Source organism: Hemitrygon akajei, chromosome 4 (assembly GCF_048418815.1).
Source record: "Hemitrygon akajei chromosome 4, sHemAka1.3, whole genome shotgun sequence".
Taxonomy (NCBI): domain Eukaryota; kingdom Metazoa; phylum Chordata; class Chondrichthyes; order Myliobatiformes; family Dasyatidae; genus Hemitrygon; species Hemitrygon akajei.
Genome location: NC_133127.1, coordinates 158580995 through 158608929, shown reverse-complemented (window position 1 = coordinate 158608929; position 27935 = coordinate 158580995). Strand labels below are relative to the sequence as shown.

General features: G+C 37.4%; 1 protein-coding gene across 2 annotated transcripts in view; it reads left to right on the top strand.

Annotated features, from left to right (window-relative positions):
• Positions 1-27649, top strand: part of LOC140726841 (mitochondrial intermediate peptidase-like) — an 82032-nt gene extending 54383 nt beyond the window's left edge. For both annotated transcript variants that reach the window (XM_073043733.1, XM_073043734.1), the window contains 3 exons: positions 2242-2363; positions 4320-4393; positions 27382-27649. In XM_073043733.1, the coding sequence (XP_072899834.1) occupies positions 2242-2363; positions 4320-4393; positions 27382-27479 (294 nt within the window). In that variant the 3' untranslated portion in view covers positions 27480-27649. The remainder of the gene's footprint in view (positions 1-2241; positions 2364-4319; positions 4394-27381) is intronic.
• Positions 27650-27935: the final 286 nt, after the last annotated feature.

Genomic DNA, 27935 nt, shown 5'->3' with positions numbered 1-27935 from the left:
TGAAACTAAATTCTGAGCTATGACAATAAGCTAACAAGCTATTTTTTGAAATGTTAATGTTCTTGCCTCATTTTGCATGAACATCACTTCAAGATGTTTTATATATTATTTCCTGCACTGGTTAATTTGGATTTGAATTGAGGTGCACATGGGAAGTCATCCATCTCCATCCTCTCTTTATTTGCCCTTCAAACAGCAGTATCTGTGGGCCTTAAGTTTTTGTTAATATTGCTAAACATTTAGTAGATATTTCCTTTAAGATGTATGTTTACTGTTTATCGTTGTTAAGATATCATTTGATAATTAAAAGTTTACTCTTGTTACACAGAATAGTTAACACTGATTGTGAGAATAGTCGACAATATTAGTATATTCTGGTGCGACAATGCTCTATTGAGTTTAATACGTATTTTCCTTAACTCCCTGCAGTTTCACTAGTAAAATCTCATTTTAAAAACAATGAAGAATGCTTCAGTCTGGGGTAATCTTTGGAGAAGGTGTTTAAGTCACTTCATAGCTTTGTGCAATACTGCAGAGGCAGTAGAGTTAACACACAATTTGCAATTAACGTGTATCCCTATACAGCAAAAAACCTAATAGAAGTTGTTCAGTCTTTGCCTGTTTTAAAAAGGAGAAATGTAAAAAAAGGGATCCTTAAATCAGTTTGTTTGACATCATTATTACAGAAATGCTAGAATATTTTATGAAAGAGTTGATTGGATAAAGTTGACATGAATTATTGAAAGGAATATCATGTTTGACAATCCGTTTGAATCCTTGCCATGGATGTGTAGGTGGACATCTTGTCAGTTTTTGAAAGTAATAATCTAGTGTTGTACGAACAAAATTAGGTACACAGTGTTAGTAATAATATATTGGTGCTAATTAATGATTGATTAATGAACCGAAACCAGGGAAGAATGGATCATTTTTTGTTTAGGAGACCATGACCAGAACAGTTAAAGATCATTGGTAGCTTTTGCCGTTCACTGTAACAATAACTTGTCTAAAGGGAATCTAATGTTATGTAGCATATTATGAAGCAAAGCTAGGTGGCAGTGTGAGCTTTGAGGGAGATGTAGAGTGTCTTGGGCAATTTAGACCTAATAAAGTACCACAATGATTTGAAAAAATGTTTTAAATGGTGAGCAATTGAAAGGTATTGTCATTCAGAGGAACCTGAAACCTTCTGAAAGTTCAGAAGTAAGTTCTTCACTCAGTGTTGAATCTTTGGAATTCACTATCCAGGATTATGGAGGCTGTTTTACTGAATAAATTCCAAATAATTTAAACTTATTACAAGTCAAGTCTTAAAATTGATCAGATACAATGGTGTACGCATGAAATATTCTATAGAAGGTGAATTGCACCTTTGACAGTTTCTGGTTGAACCAAAAATCCCTCCAGAAGTTGGGATACTTTTGTTTGTCTGAATTGCATTTTGACTGATGACATGATATCAAAGTCAAACATGTGATTGATATGGTTCCTTATGGACAAGGTGTACCTATTTTTGAATGCTGTCTGAGCAACCATGATTTAATAGCCCAGCTTCCTGAGTGGAGTTCAGCCAAGATGGATACCCCACTCCAAAAAGGTTCCTTTGTTCATTTGGTTCTCCCTTAGACCTCCTTTGCTTCCTCACTGCCTACACTGATGATCAGTGTTTACATTGTAAATACATGCCGGTATTATGTATTTATACACATTTTATTCCATACAAGTACATACACACACTTTGTTTTTGAGTCAGTCAATTTGAATTATTGACGTCATCTCCTTAGGAAACTAGTACATGGATTGTTTAATGCTCATTTGTTTATTTTCACAATTCTGCTCAGGGTGAAGTAACCTGCCTTTGATTTCAGGGTTTACATTATCTGTTCATTATTTAAAATACTGCCAATAGCAATTATGTCATCTCTCAGCTGTTTCTTTCTTCAGTAAAATCATGCCCAATAGGCAATGAATTTACATAATCATTCCTCATTTCATTCCCTTCATTTTGTGAAATCATTCTGGTGATTAATTTCTCTTGCATACTAGGGGAAACATTTAAGTTTCTCTAGGTACAGGTCAGAAATTATTTCACTTTTTCAAATTATGATTATTTAGATTTGAAGCAAAATGTTTAGATTGAAATACTTTTACTGTGTTAACTTCATTCAGATCTGTATATGTATGGATTGTATATTAGTAATTCAGAAGATGGGTCAAAGACAGTTTTGTTTTCTTTTTCAGGCATGGCAGCTGCGTTTTAGTCACCTTGTTGGATATGGTGCCAAATATTATTCCTACCTCATGTCAAGAGCTGTAGCTTCTATGGTGTGGAAGCAATGCTTCATGAAGGACCCACTTAACAGGTTAATAAAGAAAATTGAATTAAATTATGTTGCATTCTTTGTTTGATCAATTTCAAAGAAATAAGAATTATGAGGAAGAATTTGGTATTCAGATTCAAATGATAGTAAATGTGATAGATCCATATATTAATATAGCATGGAAACAAGCCTTTGCTCAACTTGTCTGCTACAGTATCCACAATGTTCATTGTATTTACTACATTTGGCACCTACTGTATCCTTTTAAACCCCTCTTATCCATGTACTTCTCCAAATAACTTTTAAAAGTTGCTACTACACCTCAGTTGTTACCTGTCTGATATGCAGTATTAGATTTATGCCACACATGCTGCTTACTGTTGAGGCCAAATGTTGTACCTTAGTCTCATCTGACCACACGGCCTTTTTCCACATTTTTACAGCATCTTCTAAGTGATAGTTTGCTAAGTCTTTACAGGATAGGATGTGCTTTATTTTTAGCTAGCACTTCTTTCTTGCCACCCTTTTTATGCAATGCCGTAGAGACTGTGGAGCCATAAACTTTATCTCCAGTTGCAGCCACTGGCTTCTGCAACTCACTCAGAGTGACTGTTGGCATCACTGTAGCCTCTCTTATAAGTGCCATATGTCGCTGGCGACTATGGCAGCCTGACCGAGGCAGTGTGGCTGTGTTTTCATATTTTTTCCAAATTTTAAGAAAATAGTGCACTGAGCTCAGTGCCTTTGACATGATCTTTAACCCTTCCCCAAATATGTGCTTCAAGGAAATATGATGTTTGCCAAGGTTAGAAAAAGAAGTTACTATGGTGAGCATTTTGCATTTTTAGATAAAAAGGGATATGCTTTTAAACAACTAACCTGTAATATAAATCTATCATATAAAAATGAAAAAAGTTCAAAGTAAGTTTATTAGCAAAGTATAGTACTGTGCAAATGTCTTGGGCACATGTAAAACAATTCTGCAAAACAAAGATACTTCCAAAAATAATAAGTTTCTAAATATCAAAAAAAATTACTATAAAGAGCAGTAAGCAGTGGAAAAAATACTAAATCAAATCAATATTTGGCGTGATCACCCTTTGCCTTTAAAATTGCATCAATTCTTATAAGTACACTGTTGTGCAGTTTTATGAGAAAATCGGTTGGTAGTTTGTTCCATGCATCTTGGAGAACTTCCCACAGTTTTTCTGCAGACTTTGGCTGTCTTGCTTGCTTCTGTCTTTCCAGGTAATCCCAGGCAGCCTCAATGATGTTGAGATCAAGGGTCAGGATATATGTAACTACATACTACCCTGAGAATTATTTTTTGCAGGCATTCACTGTAAATACAAAGAAGCACAATCAAATCAGTGAAACACTGCACACAACAAGACAAACAACAAATGTGCAAAGACAATAAACTGTTCAAATACAAAAAGAAAGAAAACAAACAAAATATTAATAATAAATAAGCAAAAAAATCAAGAAATTGAGATGAACAGTCCTTGAAAGTGATTCCATAGTTTGTGGGAACAGTTGCAGTAAGTGAGTGAAGTTATCCTCTCTAGCTCAAGAGCCTGATGGTTCAGAGGTAATAACTGTCCCTGAACCTAGTAGTGTGGGTCCTGAGGCTCCTTTACCTCCTCCTGCAGCAAGAAGAGAGCATCTTTGATTCAGCCAATGACAGTGGTGTCATCAGCAAACTTAAGTATGGCATTGAAGCTGTAGTTAGCCTCAGCCATAAGTGTAAAACGAGTAGAGCAGCCTTGTGGTGACCCTGTGCTGCTGGTGGTTGTGGAGGAGATGTTGGCAATCTACACTAACTGGGGTTTGCAAGTGAGGAATTTGAGCATCCAGTTGTACAAGGAGGTATTGAGGCCTAGGTCTTTCTTAATCATCTGTACCAGATTGCACCCCCTCTGAAAATACTGTTCAGGATGTTTGTTTCTGAACAAGCTATGAATGCAGATAGTGTAATATTATCTTTTGTTCCTTCAGGACTGTGGGAGAGCGCTACCGCAGAGAGATGTTGGCTCATGGTGGTGGAAAAGTACCTATATTCATGGTGGAAGGTAAAATAAAATCTCGTTTAAGTTGCTTTCCACTTCATTATGTTATCTTACATTACTGTATCCAGGCTCTTGGTTTTCAGGATTCCACCCAGTGTGTATGGAATGAAACTATGCACAGTTGTTGAAAAGACACAATCAGAATGACTTTACTAACAGTGGATCTCCCATGATGTCAGCAGAAAGTATACATCAGTCAGATTGGCAAAGACATCTTGAGAGCTCTTAGATTAGACTCTATGTGACAGAATGACTGACACAGTCTCAGTTGTGCTACCACATCCAGAGTGTGCAATGATTTCTGTTCTAATACCTATTTTTCAAATTTCTGTGCTGATCAACAGTAGTAATATTTTGCACATTTATAGCACTAACATTTTGGAATTTTAACTGACAGTATTTTATTTTATAAATTTCATATTTTGTTAATAATGTAAGATCAAAGTTAGTTTAAAAAGAGCAAATCCAAATCAGGAACCTTTTCAAATTTTGGAAGTGAGGCGAAGTACATGAAAGCAGAGCCATCAAATTTCATGGCTGTTTGCCTCCTAGTACAGTAGTTTCCATTCAATGAAGGGGCACTTCAAACAAACCTGTTGGAAAAGAGTATTGACTGAAGAAGTCAACTTTGATCTGAGCCTACTGTCCATTTACAGAACTGTACAGGTTTTGCCTATCTCTCCGGCTCTCTTTCTCTGACGCTATTAGTGTGTTTGTGTGTGTCTGCTTTTCCCTTTGTCTCTGCCCTTCTGGCAAGATTTGCTCTTTTTTCTGAAGAATGATGCGCTAATGTGTTAGTTCAAAGAGATCTCTGACTTCTGAAAACCATGATGTCATCAGGCTGGCTAAGCAGCGTATCAGATCATAAATTTTCCACAGACTGTATGAGAAGAAGCTAAAGCTCAAGCTTAATTAATGACTAAATATTTTGCAGAGTGCTGGATGAAGTTTTAAGCACTCATGGTTACGGAGAAAGCTGAAATATAAATAAACTTTTAAAGTTTACCTTGTATTTAAAAATAATTATAATAATTTTAATAGAAATTTGACAGAATAGCATTAGTTAAAATTCATTTTTTTTAGTGCCAGGTAGTTTTGTCGAGCAAAAATAATTGCTTGGTATACCATTATACACCTCATTTGGCAGATTACAAGAAGTATATGTATGGTGAAATGCACAGGTGAGTATAATAGTCACCACAAATGTACTACAGCTCACTTACAAAAGACTCTGTCACTGGTTGCAAATAGATGCATATCACAAACTACAGTTTGTAACATTAACCTTGACATTGTTTAACTGTGAGTGTTATGGATAGATAGATGAAATCACTTTTTAAAGGCTGATAAATGACTTTTTGCCATGCTTTGAACTGTATCAGTGAGCCTTATTTTGAATTCATGTATATTGAGAAAGACTGGTAGAAATCTCTAGCCTGCTGAAGGTGAAGCTAAGTTTCAAATGGGAAATCCATCCATATTTTCTGAAGGGCCCTGTTCTAGGATGAGACTGTAGTAATGTCCTATAATGATAGAAGTATAAATGGTAAACTCAAGAAAGTGGCAAATTGAAGCTGTAATCAGTAACTAAAACTGGAAATTTGGCTGCACAATAGTGATTTTATATACACACATATATCAGTGGAGAGATAGTTCTAATTGGTATTTATTGCTATTACCACAACATTTCAGAAATGAAATTGCAAAATTGACATCGGTTGTAAAATCACAGAAAATTTTTGTGTTCAAATTACCGTAGATTCCGGACTACAGAGCGCACCTGATTAAAAGCCGCTGGCTCTAATTTTAGAAATAAAATCAATTTTTTAATTGTAAAGGCCGCACCGGATTTTAGGCCGCACCGCTACTTTTAAATATACATACGTATCGGTAACACAAATTACGTTGCATATACTTTTTTACTGAACAGCACGAACAACATTCCAATATCTCCTAGCGACTGGTAAAAATATATATACTGCAGCCTACCAGGAAAAGTTATTGATCGCCTTTAACTTAAAAGCAGCGTTTTCGCTCGGGTCTGACGCGCTTGCGTAACGCGATCGGGTCTAATCGGGTCTGACGCGCTTGCGTAACGCGATCGGGTCTGATGCGCTCGGGTCTGACGCGCTTGCGTAACGCGATCGGGTCTAATCGGGTCTGACGCGCTTGCGTAACGCGATCGGGTCTGATGCGCTCGGGTCTGACGCGCTTGCGTAACGCGATCGGGTCTAATCGGGTCTGACGCGCTCGGGTCTTGCTTTTCTTCGAGTATTTTCCATGTTGATGAGGGTGAGTACAAATGACTGATTTACAATAATTTAATTGTGAAAGTGCGCTTGATTTATCGTACAATTTCATTGGACCTCTGTGAACTACTCATCAATTTTATTGGTCTACTGTTACGAAGCAAAATGTTTACGAGGCGGCATGAAAAAAAACCATGTATTAGCCGCTCTGGATTAAAGGCCGCAGAGTTCAAAGCTGTTCAAAATGTGGGAAAAAAGTAGCGGCTTAAAATCCGGAATCTACGGTAGTCTCTAAAGGATGCTATTAAATCTCAAAAACAGTTTGAATTGGAAAAACTTTGAATTGTAATGCAAATATGTCATTTGTGCTATCTTAAGGTAATTGGAACTTTTTTAAGCTTCAGATTTTCTTTCCTCTGTATCAAATCAAGTTTATATTTAAAATTTCTAACTTTATGATGGAATGAGAGTTCACAGTTATGAAGTGTAGTCCCCAGATCTGAATTCTTCAATATTGTTTTATAGGAATATGTTGAAGACATGCATTTAGAATTGTAAGAACTATAGTTTAACACATGAAGGCACGTAATCAAACATTTTAAAACTAGGCTAACAGAATAATACATGCATTATTCAGAATAAAGCTTGAGTCCCAGTTGCCATCTCAGGATGTAAAAGATCTCATGTTATTTACTATAAAAGAGCTCATTTTGATATAGAGTTATAAAGCCATACAGCATGGAAACAGATCCTTCAGCCTTCCACATCCATGCCAGTAAGTGAAAACCCATTCCTATGACTCTCATCTTCCAGCATTTGGCCCTGGCACTCAGTGCCTAGGTTTTTTAAGACCCAGGCACTTTTCTACAACTTTCTCTGGGTGTGCATTTGTACTTGCCACTCACTAATGGTAAAAAGTTTCCCTTCAGATCCCCTCTAAATTTTCTACCCCTTTCCATGTCCTTTGGCTTTATTCACTTTTGATAAGGGGAAAAATCTACCCTTTCTATATACCTCAATCACATCCTCTCTTCACCTCCTCTGCTCCAGGGAAAATAGATGTAGCCTCACCAGTTTCTACTCATAACTAGAAGGCTTCATCTCAAGCAACATCCTAATGAATCCCCTCTGCATACTCTCCAGTGTGATTAGGTTAGCTTTATTTGTCAACATAACATACTTACAACGAACTAACCCAAAACCTTAACTGCATATCTTTGTAACATGGGAGGAAACTAGAGCACCCAGACAAAACCGAGTGACCAAACACCTTACAGGCAGCAGCAGGAATTATGAGTGGCAAGATCCTAGAATGTATTGAGGAACATCTGGAGTACTGTATTTAATTCTGGTCATCCCTTTATAAAAATGATGTGGAGGTTTTGGAGAGGATGCAGAAAAGGTTTACCAGGATTAGAGGGCATATGCTACCAGGAGAGGTTAGACAAATGTGGGTTGTTTTCTCTGAAGTGACTGAGGGAAGATCTGATTGAAGTTTATAAGACTGAGTGGTATAGATGTAGACAACTGGTATCTATAATAGAGAACATGTATTTAAGTTGAGAAGAGGCAAGTTCAAAGGAGATGTGCAGGTCACGTTCTTAGACATAGAGAGCGGTGGGTGTTTAGAATACACTTCCAGAGGTCAGAATCAGAATCAGGTTTATTATCACTGGCATGTGACGTGAAATTTGTTAACTTAGCAGCAGCCGTTCAATGCAATACGTAATATAGAAGAAAAAAAATCAATTACAGTATACATATATTAAATAGATTAAAAATTGTGCAAAAAACAAATAATATATATTTTAAAAATGAGGTTGTGTTCAAGGGTTCAATGTCCATTTAGGAATCGGGTGGCAGAGGGGAAGAAGCTGTTACTGAATTGCTGAGTGTGTGCTTCTGTACCTCCTACCTGATGATAACAGTGTGAAAAGGGCATGCCCTGGGTACTAGAGGTCCTTAATAATGGACACGGCCTTTCTAAGACACTGCTTGGTCTTGGGTACTTTGTAGGCTAGTACCCAAGATGGAGCCGACTAAATTTACAACCCTCTGCAGCTTCTTTCGGTCCTGTGCAGTAGCCCCCCCCCCCCCCCCATATCAGAAATACCAAATTTCTTCAAACTCCTAATGAAGTATAGCTGCTGTCTTGCCTTCTTTATAACTACATCAATATGTTGGGACCAGGCTAGATCCTCAGAGATCTTGACACCCAGCAATTTGAAACTACTCACTCTCTCCACTTCTGATCCCTCTACGAGAATTAGTATGTGTTCCTTCGTCTTACAGTTCTGGAAGTCCACAATCAGCCTTTCGTTTTACTGACATTGAGTGTCAGGTTGTTGCTGTGACACCACTCCACTAGTTGGCATGTCTTACTCTTGTACACCCTCTTGTCACCACCTGAGATTCTACCAACAATGGTTGTATCATCAGCAAATTTATAGATGGTATTTGAGCACAGTCATGGGCATAGAGGGAGTAGAGCAGTGGGCTAAGCATGCATCCCTGAGGTACATCATGTTGATTGTCAGCAAGGAGGATATGTTATCACCAATCCACACAGATTGTGGTCTTCCAGTTGGGAAGTCAAGGATCCAATTGCAGAGAGAGGTACAGAGGCTCAAGTTCTTCAACTTCTCAATCAGGATTGTGGGAATGATGATATTAAATGCTGAGCTACAGTCGATGAACAGCATGCTGACATAGGTGTTTGTGTTGTCCAGGTTGTCTAAAGCCATGTGAAGAGCCATTGAGATTTCCTTCGCCATTGACCTATTGTGGCGATAGGCAACTTAACCTTGCTGAGGCAGGAGTTCAGTCTAGTCACGACCAACCTCTCAGAGCATTTCATCACTGTAAATGTGAGTGCCACTGGGCGATAGTCATTAAGGCAGCTCACATTATTCTTCTTAGGCACTGGTATAATTATTGCCTTTTTGAAGCAAGTGGGAACTCCCCCCCCCCCCCCCCCCCCCCATATCAGTGAGAGGTTTCAAATGTCTTTGAATACTCCCACCAGTTGATTGGCAGTGGTTTTCAGAGCCTTATCAGGTACTCCATTGGGACCTTCTGCCTTATGAGGGTTCACTCTCTTTTAAAGACAGCCTAACATTGGCCTCTGAGACAGAGAACACAGGGTCGGCAGGTGTAGCAGGGATCTTCACAGTTATAGTTCTCTCTTTCAAAACTGGCATAGAAGGCGTTGAGTTCATCTGCTAGTGAAGCATCACTGCCATTCATGCTATTGGGTTTTGCTTTGTAGGAAGTAATGTCTTGCAAACCCTGCCAGAGTTGTCGTGCATCTGATGCCGCCTCCAATCTCGTTCAAAATTGTCTCTTTGTCCTTTGGTAGCGGAAGCAAATGCGAATTTAAACTCATAGATAGCCACTTAATTGTGCAGAGGATTGAGGACTTTGTGTAGGCAGACGGGATGAGTTTAGTGAGATAATTAATAATTTAATTAGTTTTGTACAACATCTTGGGTTAAAGTGCCTTTTCCCAAGCCGCATTGTTCTGTGCTGTGTTGTTTTAGAATACGGTCATGTTGTGAGAGAGTTCACATAGTGCAAGTTGTTTTTGTTTTCCATATCAAACATAGCATTGTTCCAAGGTCTCACTATTTAAAGCTTCCCCGGTCTTAGTTGTGGCAACTGTAAGATCTGAGTGAACTTTGAGCAAAAAAATAAGAACTGCTTCAAGCAGCATTTGTACACTATCCGTAGTCAGTTGTAAAATGGAATTTGTAAATTCCTGCATGCCTTCAGGCTGAACCATTAAGGAAAGAATGAAAATAACTTTAGAAGAGTATCTAATTAAATTTAATTGGGAAGCCCCTTTTCTAAAATACAGTAATCTACAATTATCTTTGTAGATAATCTGTTCTCTAAATAGTTTTTATTTCATTTTATATTAAAAATACAGCTGAGTCGCTTATACATTCTAAACTCTTGACCTGCACTTGCCCTGGCAAGAAAGAAGAGCCTGAATGAGGAACAAAACAAGTATGGTTTTAAGCACCTGGAAATACTTTGCAGTCATAAAGTCTTATGAAGTACAATCATTTTAGCCAGCAGCAACTTTAATTATGTATTCTAGGTTAATAAAAATTGTTAGAATTGGATTAACAAATAATTCTATACGTTTGGAGCTTTGTAGTTATATTTTGTTCTGACTGGATAAGCAGGATGAGTTGCCTTTTGCAGATAACTGTTAGATAGCTGGAAAACTACTTCGGAGAAGAAGTTTTGGGGACAAGGAAGTATTTTACATCAGTCTTCACCATGGAAGGCACTAGCAATATGGTGGAAGTTCCAGGTATCGGGGGTCATGAAATATGTGAAGTTACCATTACTAGAGAGAAGGTTCTTGGGGAAACTGAAAGGTGTGAAGGTAGGTAAGTCACCTGAACCAGATGGTGTACACACCACATTTCTGAAAGAGGTGGCTGGAGAGATTGTGAAGGCATTAGTAATGATCTTTCAAGAGTCACCAGATCCTGGAATAGTTCTGGAAGAAGGGAAAATTGCAACTGTCACTCCACTCTTCAAGAAGGGAGAAGGGCAGAAGAAAGGAAACTATAGGCCAGTTAGTTTGACCTCAGTGGTTGGGAAGATGTTGGGGTTGATTATTAAGGATGAGGTCTTGGGGTTCTTGGACGCACATGATAAAATAGACCATAGTCATCAAGGGAAAATTTTGCCTGACCAATCCGTTGGAATTCTTTGAGGAAGTAGTAAGCAGGACAGACAAAAGAGAATCGGTTGATGTTGTGTACTTGGATTTTCAGAAGGCCTTTGACAAGGTGCCACGCATGAGGCTGCTTAACAAGCTACAAGCCCATGGTGTTACAGGAACGATTCTAGCATGGATAAAGCAGTGGCTGATTGGCAGGAGGCAAAGAGTGGTAATAAAGGGAACCTCTTCTAGTTGACTGCAGTATCTAGTGGTGTTCCACAGAGATCTGTGTTACGACTTACTTTTTCCCCAAGGGTATTTTGGAAAGACTCTGGTATGACTCTAGGGAGTGTAATGTGAGGGACATAGGAGTACAAGTCCATTGAAAGTGGTGTCACAGATAGATAAAGTGGTGAAAAGGATATTAAGCATGCTGGCCTTCATCAGTCAGGCCATTGAGTTAAAGGAATTGAAATAGTATGTTGCAGTTGTATAAATTTTAGTGAGGCCAAACTTGGAGTTTTGTGCACAGTTTTGATCACCCTGTTATAGGAAAGAAGTGATTAAACTGGAAAGAATGCAATGAAGATTCACGGAGATGTTGCCAGGACTTTGGGTCCTGAGTTACATGGAAAGATTAGCCAGGCTAGGTCTTTATTTCTTGGGAATTAGGAAAATGAAAGACAATCCTAAAGAAATGTTCAAGATTATAATAGACATAGTCGAGGTGGATGGTAACAGTCTTTCCTCAGAGTAGGAACATCCAAAACTCTGGTTATTGATTTAGGGTGAGAGGGAAAAGATTTATAAAGGACCTGAGGGACACCTTTTCAAGCAGAGGTCAATAAGCAAATGGAGCAAACTGTTAGAGGAAGTGGTTAAGGCAGGGACGATGCTTAGAGACGCAAACACAGGAAATTGGAACTTGTTGGGTGTTGGGCCAAAGAGCCTGTATCTGTGCTGTATTGTTCTATGACTAAGTTATCCTAATTATTAAAATAACCATTGCTATCTGTTTACAAACTTCTCTCTATCGGTGTAGTACCTTGAGACACTAAGGGAATATACAGTCTGCGGCTTTGAATGTTTCTTTTTCTAATAATGTAATGCATTGTAAGTATATTGTACCTGTGTATGTGTAGAATAGCTTTAACAATCATTAGGGTAGTTTTCATCATATGGTCTAGCTCTGGGTGCATTGATGTATGGAGATACAGCAATTTAGATGAGCTTATTGCCTTAAAAAAAAGTTCTGTTCATAGCTCTACCTATCTGTTTGTTAAAGAATCCCATAGGTATGGCATAGATATTTTCTTAATCGACGATTCACTGATGGATTTTGTATTTTCTCTGTGGTACTTTGGAAAAATCTACACAAAGAAAGATGGCTGTGGTTGTTGAAGATCAAGCATCTCCAACACAGCCACTTAGTAGGATTTTTTCCTACTCTTCGTCATAGGCCCAACTATCTTCAACTGTTCTAATTACCTTCACTTAATTATAAGTCAGAAATGGGAGTAAACATGGATGATTGCACAATAATCAATTCTATTCATAATCCCTCAACAAATGAAGCAGTCCAGGCTTGCACACTGAGAAACCTAGATTACATTCAGGCGTAGTCTAATAATTGACATCTGCACTGACCAAGTACCAGTTAGTGACTATCTGACTGTCTCTTCATGACATTTCACAGAGTTACTGTCACCAAATTCCTCACCAGTTACTTCTTGGGCCAGTCACATAAGTACTGATTAGCTTCTGGGTATCATGCAGTGAGTTACTTGTTTCATAGAATTCTTTTTTATCTGCATATATGGATGGATAGATAGATACTTTATTGATCCCAAAGGAGATTACAGTGTCACAGTAGCATTACAAGTGCACAGATTAAAAATATTAGAAGAGAAGTAAGAAAGAATAAAAAACTTAAGTTACCTCAAACAATCTAAAAGGAGGTGGGGGTGGGTATCATCACTTCCCCAGCTATAGGTTGACTTGTTATAGAGCCTAATAGCTGAGGGTAAGAATGACTTAATACAGCAAATGCTTTTTGGAGTAGCGCAGTTGTCTTAGTTTATTACCAGATATGCTCCTCTGTTCACGTACAGAGGGTGAGAAACATCGTCCAGAATTGCCAGGATTTTCCAAAGGGTCCTTTGTCCTACCACTGTGTCCAGTGTATCCAGTTTGACAGCTATAATAGAACCAACCTTTCTAATCAGTTTATTGAGCCTTTTGGCATCACCCATGTTGATGCCATTGCCCCAGCACACCACCACATAGAAGACTGTACTGGCAACAGTAGGCTGATAGAACATGTGAAGGAAAGGCTGCATGCTCCAAAGGACCTCAGTCTCCTTTGGAGGTGAGAGGCAACTCTGGCCCTTCTTGTACACAGCCTCTGTATTGGTGCTCCACTCAGGTCTGACATCCTGGTGCACCGCCAGGTAATTGTAGGTCCTCACCACGTCCACGTCCTCACCATCAATAGTAACGGAGCAGTGAAGGTTTGGTCTTCCTATAGTCTATCACCATCTCCTTTTTCTTACTAATGTTGATCTGCAGATGATTCAGCTTGCACCATTTGACAAAATCCTCCATGAGGACCTTGTATTCATTCTCCTGTCCTCTCTTTATACACCCAACTATTGCTGAGTCATCAGAGAATTTCTGCAGATGACATGACTCAGTGTTATATCTAAAGCCCGAGGTAGACAGGGTAAACAGGAAGGGAGCCAATGCAGTTCCCTGTGGGACCCCAGTGCTGCTTATAGCCATGTCTGACACACAGCTCTGAAGCCACACTAACTGTGGTCTGCTAGTCAGCTAGTCCATTATCCAGGATACAATGGAATTGCCAACCTGTATTGAATAGAGCTTTTCCCCCAGCAACCTACAACACTGAAAGTACTTTGAACAGAAGAGACTAAATATTCAGGAGAGTTATTTACCAACGCTTTCTCAGGGACAAGAAAGTTCTTTGCAGTAACACATATATCCTATAAGAATTGATCTTTTAAAAATGTCTATAGAGACTATTTGATAACGAAGGCTAAATTGTCTTAATTTCTCTTTGAAATCATAATAGCTGCTATTAGATTTAAGTATAAATAATTAAAATTAGAAGGATGTATATGGAGTGCAAATGGAGCATGGGAATACAAGGCTATAACTCTGCCTTTTGACCGATTAAAATTGCATGTGATTCTGATTACTCTGTATGCAGTAAGCAGATTCTTAGTAATCTGTTGGGCCAGTTCAAATTACCCGAAGTATTGAGTCAGGTGAAGAAATATTGCTTGATATCAACCATAAGGAAAGTGTTTACAAATATTAAGCCAACTATAAAAATGTAGCTGTCTTAAATTTCTTATACTCTAAAAAGCACAAAGCAGAAATTGGAATTGCACATGTTAGATAAATAGATAAAATATCAAAATACTTTATGTAAGATCTGTGGAATTTTCAAGTCAATGATTTGAATGAATTTAATTCCACACAAATAAAATTGTTTGTAGAGCCAGCCACAAAGGTTACTGACAAATGTTATAGCTTCATCTAGCCTTAACATTTCATATATACCTTGTCTAAAGAGATGTAATATTTTCAGTGTTCTTTTTATAGCAAGAAAGCACATGTTGGAAGTTCAAATCAAATAGCTAATTCTACTTGCAACAACAAATGTTGCAATTATGCTGACTGCAAAGAAGAATATTCTGGCAGCAACTTGCGGATTTCTGTTTATAATTACATAAATAACAGGAAATGATGGCTGTATTACCATCATTAAATCTATAGTTCCAAGCCATTTGGTATTTCATATATGTCTAAAGTTCAGAAAATTCCTTTTTAAAGGAATTAGTTTATTGAGATGTTTCTCACAATTCTTTGTCAGTACTATTGTTTTGTATTTTTTTAAGTTGCAATAATTGATCATAACTGTAGTGAGTTCTGCCAGGTAGAAGCGATGCAAACTTCAGTATAATCATTATGAATTTGAATTTAGCTTTTGTCAAAATTGACAGCATTACACTTAACTGCTGCGACATTATAATTCTAGAAATAATTAACAGATGTGTTAACATACTAATGATTCATATTGTAGTATATGATTTCTCATGATTTTTTTAATTGGAAAGTTCATTGCAAAGCTTTGGGTGTATCTCTCCCCTGCCCTTTTCTGGTCTCTCTTCACCACCCTCACTATCCCCTGCTCTCTCCCCACTTTTCCTCAACACTACTTTCGTCCACCTAACTCTAATCCCTCTGCCCCAAGCCATCTCTCGCCTCACCCCAAAGCTTTGGGTGTAAATTTGTGATGCATCTCTCCCCTGCCCTTCTCAGGTCCCTCTCCATGTTCAAGTCAAGCAAAGTTTATTGTCTTTTAACTACATACATGCAAATAATGTATATAACCATATAATGTATATAGATATGAAACAACATTTCTTTGACCAGGTGTAAAGCACAAAACACACATAACACATGATAACTTTTGAAGATAAGGGTAAAATTTACAGATGAATCACACTTAAATAACAAACTAAAGTGCCATTAATAGTAAATATTGTAAGGTATGGAACAGATTAACCAGTGACTCTTCGAATAGAATGCGGCCAGGATTTCAGAAGCCTAATAGCCTGAAGAAACTGTTTCTCATCCTGACCGTTCTTGTTTTTATGCATTGTAGTCTCCTTCCAGATGGTAGAAAGTCAGAGGATGCTGGATAGATGGATGGGAGCCTTAATAATACTAAGGGCCGTGCATACACAGCACTCCTGATAAATGTCCCAACGGATGGTAGGGAGACCCCATATGATCCTCTCAGCTGTTCTTACAGTTCTTTGTAGGGACTTTCAGTCCAATGCTTGGCTGCTTCCATACTAGATTGAGATACAACTTGTCAGGATGCTCTCAATGATGCTCCTGTAAAATGCAGTTAAGATGGGGGGGGGAGGGGGGAGGTTGAGAGCCTTGCTTGCCTCAGTCTTCTTAGGAAGTGGAGGCACTGCTGTGCCATCTTGTTCAGGGAGGTGATACTAAGGGACCAGGTGATGTTATCCATGATGTGAACTCCCAGGAACTTGGTGCACTTAACTGTCCCTACACAGGAGCCATGTATTCACAGAGGGGGATATTCATCTCGCCATCCCCTGCACTCTCCACTCCCTTGTTCTCCCCTCATTCTTCCACTCTCCTTCCCTTGATCTTGCCCATCTTGCCCCAGCTCTCGCTCACCTACCCCAAATGCCTCTGCCCCACCTTGTTTCTTGCCTCCTCAGTCCCTGCCCACACATTATGCACCACCACCCCCCCGCCATTCCCTGCCCCTGGCCCTCCAGTCCTTGCCCCTCTCACTGCACGCCCAGCAGTCTGAGTTGAATAGGCTGCACTGATAACTGTTAGGGGTGTGCAGTATTAGATTTTTACATATGTATGTATTGCTAATGTTTTATACAGGTGTTCCCCCTTTTACAAAAGTAGAGCGTTCCTATGAAACCTTTCTTAAGCCGAAATGGTGTAAAGCGAACATTTGTAAAGCAGGGAACACCTGTATTAGTTTATGAATATTTAATTAATAAAATAATTTACCATGGGATATTTAGCTTTTGGAAGGGTATTCAGATGTCTGACGTTAACTGATTTGTGGAACTTGTGGCATGTGTAGATGTTGATTGGGGTTTTGGAATCTTGAGTTTAAAAGAAGCTACTGAAACAGTTATCTGGGATTAATTAGCAAAATGTTTATGTTCCTTGGAGTAAAAAAATGTTTTCTATTCAATTATTGTAACTTTTAATTTAAAAACTGCTGTTCAGGCAAAAATGGGTTAAATTTCTGAGTTTGTAGAAAATAAAGGTGTGACCTTATTGGTTATCCAAGGAAACCAACAGTGAAAGTTTCATGTTTACAGAGGAGTGGGTGGTGGGTTAGGGTTGGCCTCTCTCTTGACCTTTGGATCATTTGTCATTATCTACTACGATCAGAGATCCTCATTGCTAAGAGCAACAAAGTGGAAAATGGCAGCCTTTGCAATCTGTTGCTATAGCAACAATCTTCTATCTTTAATAACTGAAAAGCTTCACTGGGCACAACTTCTAACGTTTAACTTCCAAGTACACACATTTTGATAGTGCTTAATCAACAGAATTAGTTTCCAGGAGTTTGTTTTAAACTTGTATGTAAATGTTTTTTTTGTGGACTGTTAGCATAGCAATTTTCAATTTTATCATTCATGTAAGATTTTAAAGTACTCCCACAGTTTACAGTACTCTGAATCAATAAATTTTGTATTCATGCCCGGTTTTTGTAACACTGTACAAAACTTGAATATTTGCAGGTATATAGTAAATTGTTAAATTTCTGTTGTAAATTGGTAAACTGCTGAATCCATAAACAGAAACATTTTTTGAAAAATAGTTTAAATAATGCTTGTCTGGCTAATGATTATGATCATCTGAAACTTGTTTTGAAGATTGCAATTTTAAAAATCCCAAAGCTAAAATTCTAGTAAATTACTTTAGCTTTTGTAGAGATTAAAGAATTAATGTAATTGTTGGTAGTCTTAAATCACCTTGAATTTATTTACTGTAGTGCTTTGTCAGCACTCAAAACTTTTCTAATTGAAATTTTGTGCTTTCAATTTTAAATCAGAAATCCAGAAGTTAAAAATGAAAGCAATCCATATCTAGATCAGCAAGACAACTGGGTCCAGGTTTATCCTTCAGTAACTGCAGCATAATTACATGACAACATTCTGATATGTGAGGAGGAATATTTCTGTGCCTTTTATATTAGCTTTTCTCGTTCTCCTTAACTGCATGGGCATCCTTTATCTGAACATACCTGCTTTAAAGTGCACTAATAATATACTAATACCACTTATTCAAATGTTTGTGAATTGTTTTGATGAAATATGCTCATATGTTCCTCAACCTTAAGCTATCATGACAGCATAGCATGCGTTGTTGACCATCTTGAAAGCAAATAGTACCATCCTGAAGATGTATTTAACATTCCAATGATGGTTTCAGATACTACAAAAGGGAGAAAGAAATAATACAGTTGAAAAAAAATTGGATTAAGATATATTCTTACCTTGATATTTTTTCCTGAAATGAGATCTTGTGTTTAATACTTGCAAATTCTGGAGGGTCTCAACAGACCAGGCAGCATCTACGAAGATGTTAATCTTGCTACCTGATGTGCTGAGCTTTTCCAGCATTTTGTCTGTGTTAAACATAAAATTTCTAGCACCTGCAGGATCTCTTGTGCGTCTCTTACATTTTAATTGCTTTATATGCATCCACTGAAATGTTTACAGTACCAATAATTATATTCAAAACAGTCCTATAACCTTACATCTAATGATTTGTGAAAAATATATATCTATAAAAGAATTATGGAGGTTGTGAATAGTTATGAATTAGTTTCAAGATTATTCGTCATTGGTTTGTTTTTGGCTCCTGACATTTGGTTTCATTTACATCAAAATGCAATTACTGGTGGTGAAAATATGCTTTGCATTATTTCCAGAATTTCAAGAGCCAACACACATATTTACTATGCATTTTGCAGTTGATCCTCCATTTTATTAAATAGATTTTCCTATGTAAATGATAAATTGTAGAATTTGCAGCGTTTAAATGTAAATAGCATACTACTTGATTATGCTGAGTGCTACACTTCAAAGAGAAGAAAGTCAGCTGCACAGTAGCTCCGGGCTAAGGTGTGTCTCTCTTGCTATGGGAACCTAGGCTCTGATCTAACTGCATTTTGATGCATAAAGTGAGCTACAGTCATCCCAGTTCACATAATTGCCATGTTGGATCAACTACTGCAAAAGTTCATTAGGGAAAAAAAATTCTGAGAAACAACATAGTGAAATAATATATTGAGGAAACTTGTTACCTAAACCCAAAATAATATGGAAGACTTCCTTGCTCTGTTTCAGATATACTACACAACACAGAAAGTACTATTACCACAGATAAAATAACAAATAACAAGGTGTATTTACGACAAAAGTTTAAAAAGTAAGCAGTATAACACTACTGGTGCTTCAAAGGAGCCACATAAGAGAGACGCAAGAGATCCTGCAGATACTAGAAATCTTATGTTTAACTCGGACAAAATGCTGGAGGAACTGAGCAGATCAGGCAGCAAGTTTAACACTCGCAAACTAGTGGAGGAACTCAACAGGTCAGTCTTAAGGCCTGGGAGAAGAAGCAATTTTCCATCTCAACTGTTCTTGTCCGACTGCTTCGGTACCACCTGCTTGCTCTCTTTCAGCCTCTGCAGCTTCACAGAAAATAATCCAAATTTGTCCAGTCTCTCCTTATAGCACATAGCCTCTAAACCAGGCAGCATCCTGGTAAACCTCTTCTGCACACTCTCCATATCTTTAACATCCTTTCTATAATGGAGCAACCAAAATTGAATGTAATACTCCAGATGCCGCCAAATTAGAGTTTTATAAAGATACAATGTAATATTCCGACTCTTGAGCTCATTTCCTCAACTAATAAAAGCAAGCAGCCATATGCCTTTATCACTCTATCAACCTGTGTAGCCACTTTCTATGAATTATGATCTTAGACCCCAGGATCCCTCTGCCTTTACCATTGTACTATCCCTTTGCAATTGATCTCACAAAGTACAACTCTTCAGCTATGGCTGGGTTAAATTCCATCTGAGATTTCTCCATCCATATCTGCAACTGATCTATATCCTGCTGTGTCCTTTGGCAGTTTTCCACAGTATCCATAACACCACCAGTATTGTTTGTGTGTTCATTTACATTTTATATATAATATGTCACAAACAACAGAGGTCACAGTACAGATTCATGCAGAATACTACTTACTCACAGACTTCTGGCCAGAAAAATTTCCATCGATCACTACCCTCTGTCTTCTATAGGGAAGCCAATTCTGAATCCAAATTGCCAATTCACCATGGATCACATGCATTTTATACTTCTGGATGAGCTTGCCAGGAGAAATGTTGTCAAACACTTTACTAAAAATCCATGTCAATAGCACCCACAGTCATCGATCACCTTTGTTATCTTCTCGAAAAATTCTATCAAGTTAGTAAGTCAACTTTAGTCTTCTTGACTCAAGTTAGTGAAGTGGACTAACTCAAGTTAGTAAATCTTGGTAGACTCTGGCTACTGGAAAGCCATGCTGACCATCCCTAATTAGGCCATGGTTTTCTCAACACTCTGGTATCTTGTCCCTAAAAATCCTCTCTAGTAACTTACCTACCACTGCTGTCAGAGTCGCTTGTCTTCAGTTTCCAGATCATTCCTGTTTTCTTTCTTGAATTATGGAATAATATTAGCTAATCGCCAGTGCTCTGGAACCTTGCCTGTGGCTAGATAGGGTACGAAGATCCTGATCAGGGTCCCAGTACCCTCATTTCTTGACCTTCTCAATAACCTGTGGTATATCCCATCAGGTCCTGGGAACTTAATTCACTTAGTTGTAGTTTATGAGACTCAATACAACCTCCTTTATCTCAAAATAAATACTTATCTTCATGTCCTTGGTAAATACTGATGCAATGTTCTCATTTAGGACCTCACCCACATTTAAGCACATGTTCCCTCCTTAAACCTTGAGTTGTCCTACCTGCTGGCTTGTCATCCTCTTGCTCTTGATATTTGTACAGAATGTCTTTGAATTCTCTTTAATCCTACTTCCCAAGGTCATCATAGCCCCTCCTAGCTCTCCTAATTCTCTTCTTGAGTTCTTTTCCAGCTTCTCAAGTGCTGTTTGATTTTAGCTATCTAAACTTTATATTTGCTTCCTCTTAACTAAATCAGAATCAGAATCAGACTTTAATCGCCAAGTACCTATGCACATACAAGGAATTTACTTCCGGCAGATGTTGTCTCTCTGCTCATAACAATAATAATGATAAATATAAATGAAAATATAGATTATACATACAGGTAGTGCAATCCAAGTAATAGTTAGCCGACAGTTAACCGGCAGTTAACTGTTCAGCAAAGTGACAGCAGTAGGGAAAAAACTTCTCCAGTGCCTATTAGTCTTAGTCTGGAGGGATCTGAAGCGCCTACCAGATGGAAGCAGATCAAACAGTCCGTGCGCAGGATGGGAGGAGTCACCACCTCTTCCAACATTCAAAGTTCCCTTGCTACTATTTGTGCAAGTGCTCTTCAAAAATGTCTTGAATAGTCAACATCATCAAAATGTATGCATTTCAAACATAGTAGCTTTTTTCTTCTACCAGTAAGAATATCAGTCATCTCTAAACTTCAGTATTTTGTTTGTTTCTAACAGAAAGAATGAAGAAACCTCACCTGCCCTGTAATTTCATGTTTTATTCATGAATCAGAAACATTCTCCACATTCTATTCCTAACTATTTATCATCTTAAATCTCCCAATGGTTTGGTGCTATGTTTCTTTCCTTAAAGGGTTTTAGTTTAGCATCATCTGTATTTGAACGTTCATTGTATATGTTCATAGGAATGAATAAATAATAAGTAACAACACACACAAAATGCTGGTAGAACACAGCAGGCCAGGCAGCATCGATAGGGAGAAGCGCTGTCGACGTTTAATAAGTAAATTTGTTTATTATCATCACATGTACCAAGGTACAGTGGAAAAACTTGTCTTGCATTACATTCATACCAATCAATTCATTGCAACGATAACATAGTTCAGAATTCAGTAATGTCCTCCATCAAAATAATATAAAGGAATGCTAGATAGGAAAGTAAGTGGTTTTGATTAAACAGATGTAGAGCACCTTGAAATATAGAGTTAGATATTGGGACAACATACAGCTACTTTCCTTCAAACATTTGGTTCTTTGATTAGGCAAAAGCCTAATCACTATCATTTGGCAAAACTGCGATCACTTTGATAACTGTGCACCAGAGCTTTTTATTTTGTTTAAATTGTGCTTTCTTGTAAAATTTGTGTGTAATCATGTTTATTGTCTGTTCTTGTGAATGCAGCTCATCTAGTGCTATGTGTGCAAGTAAGTTTTTCTTCCTTGCCCCTGTGCGTACATGTACTTGAGCATTTGACAGTAAACTCAACATTGACACATTAGTTAATAATTGTGTTAAATTATTAGGAAGAATATAACAATGCAGTTGATGCTGTGTCTTGAGCTTGGTTGCATTCTATTTAAATAATTAAAGCTTTAATGTTCCATTACAATCAGAATCAGGTTTATTATCACCGGCATGTGACGTGAAATTTGTTAACCTAGCAGCAGCAGTTTAATGCAATACATAATCTAGCAGAGAGAAAAAAAACAAGTCAGTCAATTTTGTATATTGAATAGAGTTTAAAAAACGTGCAAAAATAGAAATGCTGTATATTTTTTAAAAAGTGAGGTAGTGTCCAAAGATTCAATGTCCATTTAGTAATCGGATGGCAGAGGGGAAGAAGCTGTTCCTGAATCGCTGAGCATGTGCCTTGCTTAACCAGAGTAAGTTAGTTTCACGTTATTCAATTGCTAATTGTAAATCCAATATTTGTAGTTATCAAAAAGATAACTCATTATGCAGTTTTCATCTTTCAACCAGTCTGCATCCATTTGTATTATAAAACAACAATCTGATGTGAAGAGGTTAGTATGATGCTTGGTTTACAGTACAGATCTCCTTAGTGTGGTTCCAAGGCAAGGGGTCAGTTTTATTCAATCCATTTTGGTCATGTTTGTGTTAAAAAGAATTGCCTCAAGTATAGTATTTTAACCTTTCTTTTATTGTAATCTCAGGGCACAAATACCTGTACACTTTAAGAAAGATATAGAGAAACATGCAGGGAAGTTGAAATGAATTCAACATGGTTTCACTGTTGATCTGTACAAAGTCAATGCTGCACACTTATGATATTGTATTGCATGTATAAAGGCTTTTTGTGATTGTAAGTGCTTCTTTAAACACAACCTAGGAATGTTAACTGGTTGGTAAGAAAAGTGCAGGAAAGTTGAAATGAAGCAGGTTCTTCTCTGTATTCCTGTCGATCTACATGGCAGTCGACAACCTCCTCATGGTCTTATGGGTGGTGGAATGGTACTGGGGTAGCCTCATTAGTAAATGTAAATCAGGGTCATGACATTCATGGGATTCCAATGACATTTTAACCCGTTCCTCAGCATGGTGCTGCTAAAGCTTTTGAAAACCATTAAGGCTGCTGAAGTTAAAAGTAAATTCCTTAGTGACACCATGAGGAACAGAAATGCTGCTGCCTTAGATACTTGTTTTTTTTTATTTCAAAAACAGCATTTTACTCAGAACTTGCAAGTATGTAATACATTCATGTACATTAATATATTGCCATTCTCTATGCAAAGCATATCATTTCATTTACATTATGTCAGCATGACATCTTTCTTTTCTATTCCTGAGCAAACAAACTGAGGATTTTTTTTAATGAGTTCCTCAATGAGCAGAAGCAAGTGGCTTTTTGTCTGGTCTTCTCCATAGTGCCTTTGTACCATTGTATACCGTTGGACCAGTCAGCAGCATTCATTTGTGGCAGCTCAAAGTTCAAAGTAAATTTATTATCAAAGTACATGTATGTCGCCATATACAACACTGAGATTCATTTTCCTATGGGCACACTCAATAAATCTATAGAATAATAAGCATAACAGAATCAATGAAAGAGACTGGAAAACCAGCAAGTTTTGGGCAGACTAGAAGATGTCTTACTGCGCTTGTAAACTAGCAGAAGTTCATTTTAGTTTAAGTGCACATCACTGGAAATAACAAAGGGAGTTCTCTGTTATAACAGCACCCCAGAAGAACCGTGAGAAAGACCATTGCTCTCCAGACCTTGACAAACGCACATTTGAGAAGTGAATGGATAGCAGTCTCATCCCTAGCTTCAGGGGTGACTTGTAGTGGGAGCTGATTATGGATTTCAGGAAGGGAAAGTAGTGGGAACATACACCTCTCCTCATCGAGGGATTAGCAGTGGAAAGAGTGAGCAGTTTCAAGTTGCAATTTGGGTGTTGACATTGGGTGTCAACATCTCTAAAGATCTATCCTGGGCCCAGCATTAATGTAATTACAAAGAAGGCATAATAGTAGCTATATTTTATTAGGAGTTTGAGGAGAATTGGTATGTCACCAAAGCCTCTAGCAAATTTCTACAGATGTACTGTGACGGCCATTCTAACTGGTTGCATCGTTGTCTGGGATGATGGGGCCACTGCAAAGGAATGGAAAAAGCTGAGAAAATTTTAAACTCAGCCACCAGCTCCTTCAAGGGCACTAGCCTCACCAGCATCGAGGGTACCTTCTGAAGGCATTGCCTCAAAAAGGCTGCTACCATCAAGGAGGAGGTACAAGAACCGGAAGACACCCACTCAATGTTTTAGGAACAGCATCTTCCCCTCTACCATCAGTTTTCCGACTGGACGGTGTACATTACCTTGCTAGTGGTTTATTTTTTTAATTTTTTTATCCTTTTTATTTTGCTCTTTTTTAACTACTTATTTATATGTGTATATGTTTGTGTATGTATGTGTGTATTAATATTGTAGTTTGTATTTTTAATATTACATATTGCACTGTACTGCTGTCACAAAACAACAAATTTCATGACATATGCCAGTGATGTCAAAGCTGATTCCGATTCTGATGGCACTTGGCTGTGCATGGACAAGGAGAGCACTGCTCATAACCAAACAGGCAAAGTCTTGGTGTCCTTTAAATTATGATGCTGTGATATTTTGTCATATGGCCTTGAACAGTTTGCCTATGGAATCTGACAGAATCCATTGTCTTATTCTATCAGTCCTTGAAGTCAGTTTGTTCAGCACTCTAGCTAATTGACAATTGGCCAAAGGTGGTTTCTTTCCCTCCAGCTTCCCTCTGAGGTCAGATGATATAGCATGATCTAGCTGAAAGGAACATTCCTCAATTAAATGGTTGAACCCATCCTTTGCATCAAGGACAAATAGAATTTCAGTATGTAGTGACACTGTTTCCTTAGTCACAGTCTACTCATAACTTAATGTTGCCACACACCCAAGATGAGGACCACATCAGGTGCAACTTGTAACCTTTCTTTGGAGGTTCTTGTTACAATGCAGAAGTTACTAAACCATTTTCCAGAAGACTTCTTCTGGCATAAGAGCATTGCAAAACCTGTTAATATCATCATGCTGCCCAATCTTTATCCTCCCACATGTACCCAGCTGTGTAAGAGCAAGGCACAAATTCACAATTGAAAATCCACTTTTGCAATTTGTGCAAAAATGCTGTCTGTTCCATAGGTTTCCTACCAGGATTAAAACTGCCGTAAATTTTGTTTCGCTATTTTTTATTTACAGTTTCAAATTTAGTCGTGATATGTAACCCCTCAATATAATAGTGTATTGAAAATTTTCGGCAATTTAGTAAGCTTTCAAATTCTGTAATGGACTTCATTATGCATGTGACATTTTTTTCTGGATTTCAGCAGGTTGTCAACAGTACTGTAACTAGCTTATTAGCAAGTGAGAGGATACTTTTGTATTGTTGAATGTGGAAAGATAGTTAAATCTGGAGCAATTTAGCTAAACACTGGAAAATGTATCCACCCTTCGGAGAGAATCACAACTCCTGTGAAGAAGCAAACAGAAATGATATATTTTGTATATAACTCATATAACTATATATAACTTCATAACTCAGTGCCACATTAGCAAGAAAGATCCTAGACCTACCTATAAGAGAGGTAATTGCTTTAAATCAAATGTGATTGTTATGTACAGTGGGAACCATAAGTGTATATACAGAGCTATCAGAAGTAAGATGTATGGGACCATATGGCAGTACACTGTTGTTCCACACCCTCAGTAATCTGATCAGAGATCTGAGACTCCAGTATGTCAGCTGCAAGCACTCTACATGGTTTGCAGGATCTCGAGAATTAGAAGTTAAAACCACACAACAGTACTACCTCCATGTTGTTATTAAATTGACCATCCCCTAGGAGTCTTGTGTGAGAAACAATTCTATCCCTATAAATATTTTTATTTTTGAGACAAAGTCATAAGCACATTCTTAGTTGTCACATTTACAGCTTCCATTAATCATTGTGATAGAATCGGAAGATTTAAAAACATAAAAATATTGAATCCTTTTAAAGCTATTGTCCATATTTGTCTTGTTCATAATGGGTGCAAAATGTAATTAATATTTACTATTTCATGGAAATTGCTGCAGTGTTTATATACTCTGAGTATATTAATCAGCAGCACTATAAACATTTCAGCAAGTGAAGGTTTCATATTAATGTAAACTCTCTGAAAGCTTTTAAAGTAAGCTGTGGTAGATTTATCTATTGATAATATGACCTGCTTCATAATTGGTTGCTATAATGGTTCGTATAAAGTGGATTTTGAACAGCACAAAATGAAACTGTTTGTTTTTCCTTAGTGTGTGATAAATCTGCCACGGATATTTCCTGCCTAATTGCTCATTTGCTATGAATTGTATAGAATAAGATAATGGCTATCAGAATTACTGAAGCATATTGACTATTCAGTGGTGTGACCAACTAGATACAAGTTTGGTCAGGTTTTTTTACATTTCCTTTCTAACACTTGTGGAAAAAGTGTTGCTAAAAGAATGAATGAATTTTAAATGAAAAGCATTTCCCCACACTATTACTTTTAAATACCTTGTATTTTTTACCTAAAGAATTTTCTGTTTTCAAATGGAAGGAGCCATTGTGGGGGAGCAAGTTTTATGGCAGTAGCATTTTATCTTCCAGTGCCTGAAAATAAGTTCTGTTGCCTTCATTTTAGATTTAAATAAAATCCACCGGTGGTCATTCTTATTCCTCTTAATCAGATCCCAATAAAATCAAAAGAACTAAGCAAGATCTGCCAAAAAAGGACAAAAGCTTAATGCAAACAAACAAGTGTATTCTGGGATCAAATTGCACTTGATAAGTAGAACAGAGTACAGCTAGAACTGATCTTCAAAGGAAATGATTTATGTTAGAGAATATTTTAATAGACTTAACAATGCTGGAATACATTTGTAATTGCAATCTTTTTATTTGCAGATATGCTTCAGAAGAAACCTTCAATGGATGACTTTGTTGATGCCTTGGTGTCAGATCTGGATTTAAACTTTGAAACATTCTTTTGTGATTCTGAATAATTAAAAAGGATATCTACAGGATATTTGAATTACATTTGTTATAGAATTTATACATGCACATGTGTATATAATGTGATTTATAAAAACTAATTTCAATGTTATTAACATTTTGTATTAATTGGAACCTTATTTAATTTGTTTTCATTAAAATATGTGCTATTTTGAACACATTTCAAAAGTTATGCTTAAATAGCTGTATTCTTAAATAGCTGAATTTATTTTTTTGAAACAGGATAAACTTTCTGGACACAGCACTGCATTATTACTAGTGTTATCTATTGGCAATAATATGTGATGAACAAGTTTACATATGTTAGTCATACTTACAAAATGGAAAAAATTATGTACTGGAGTTTTCAGGAAAAAAGTGTTTTACATCACCTAACTGTGGCCCAGTATATTTGTACATTGGACAGCTTATTGTTGGACACCCATCTGTCACACCAGCTCCTCCTC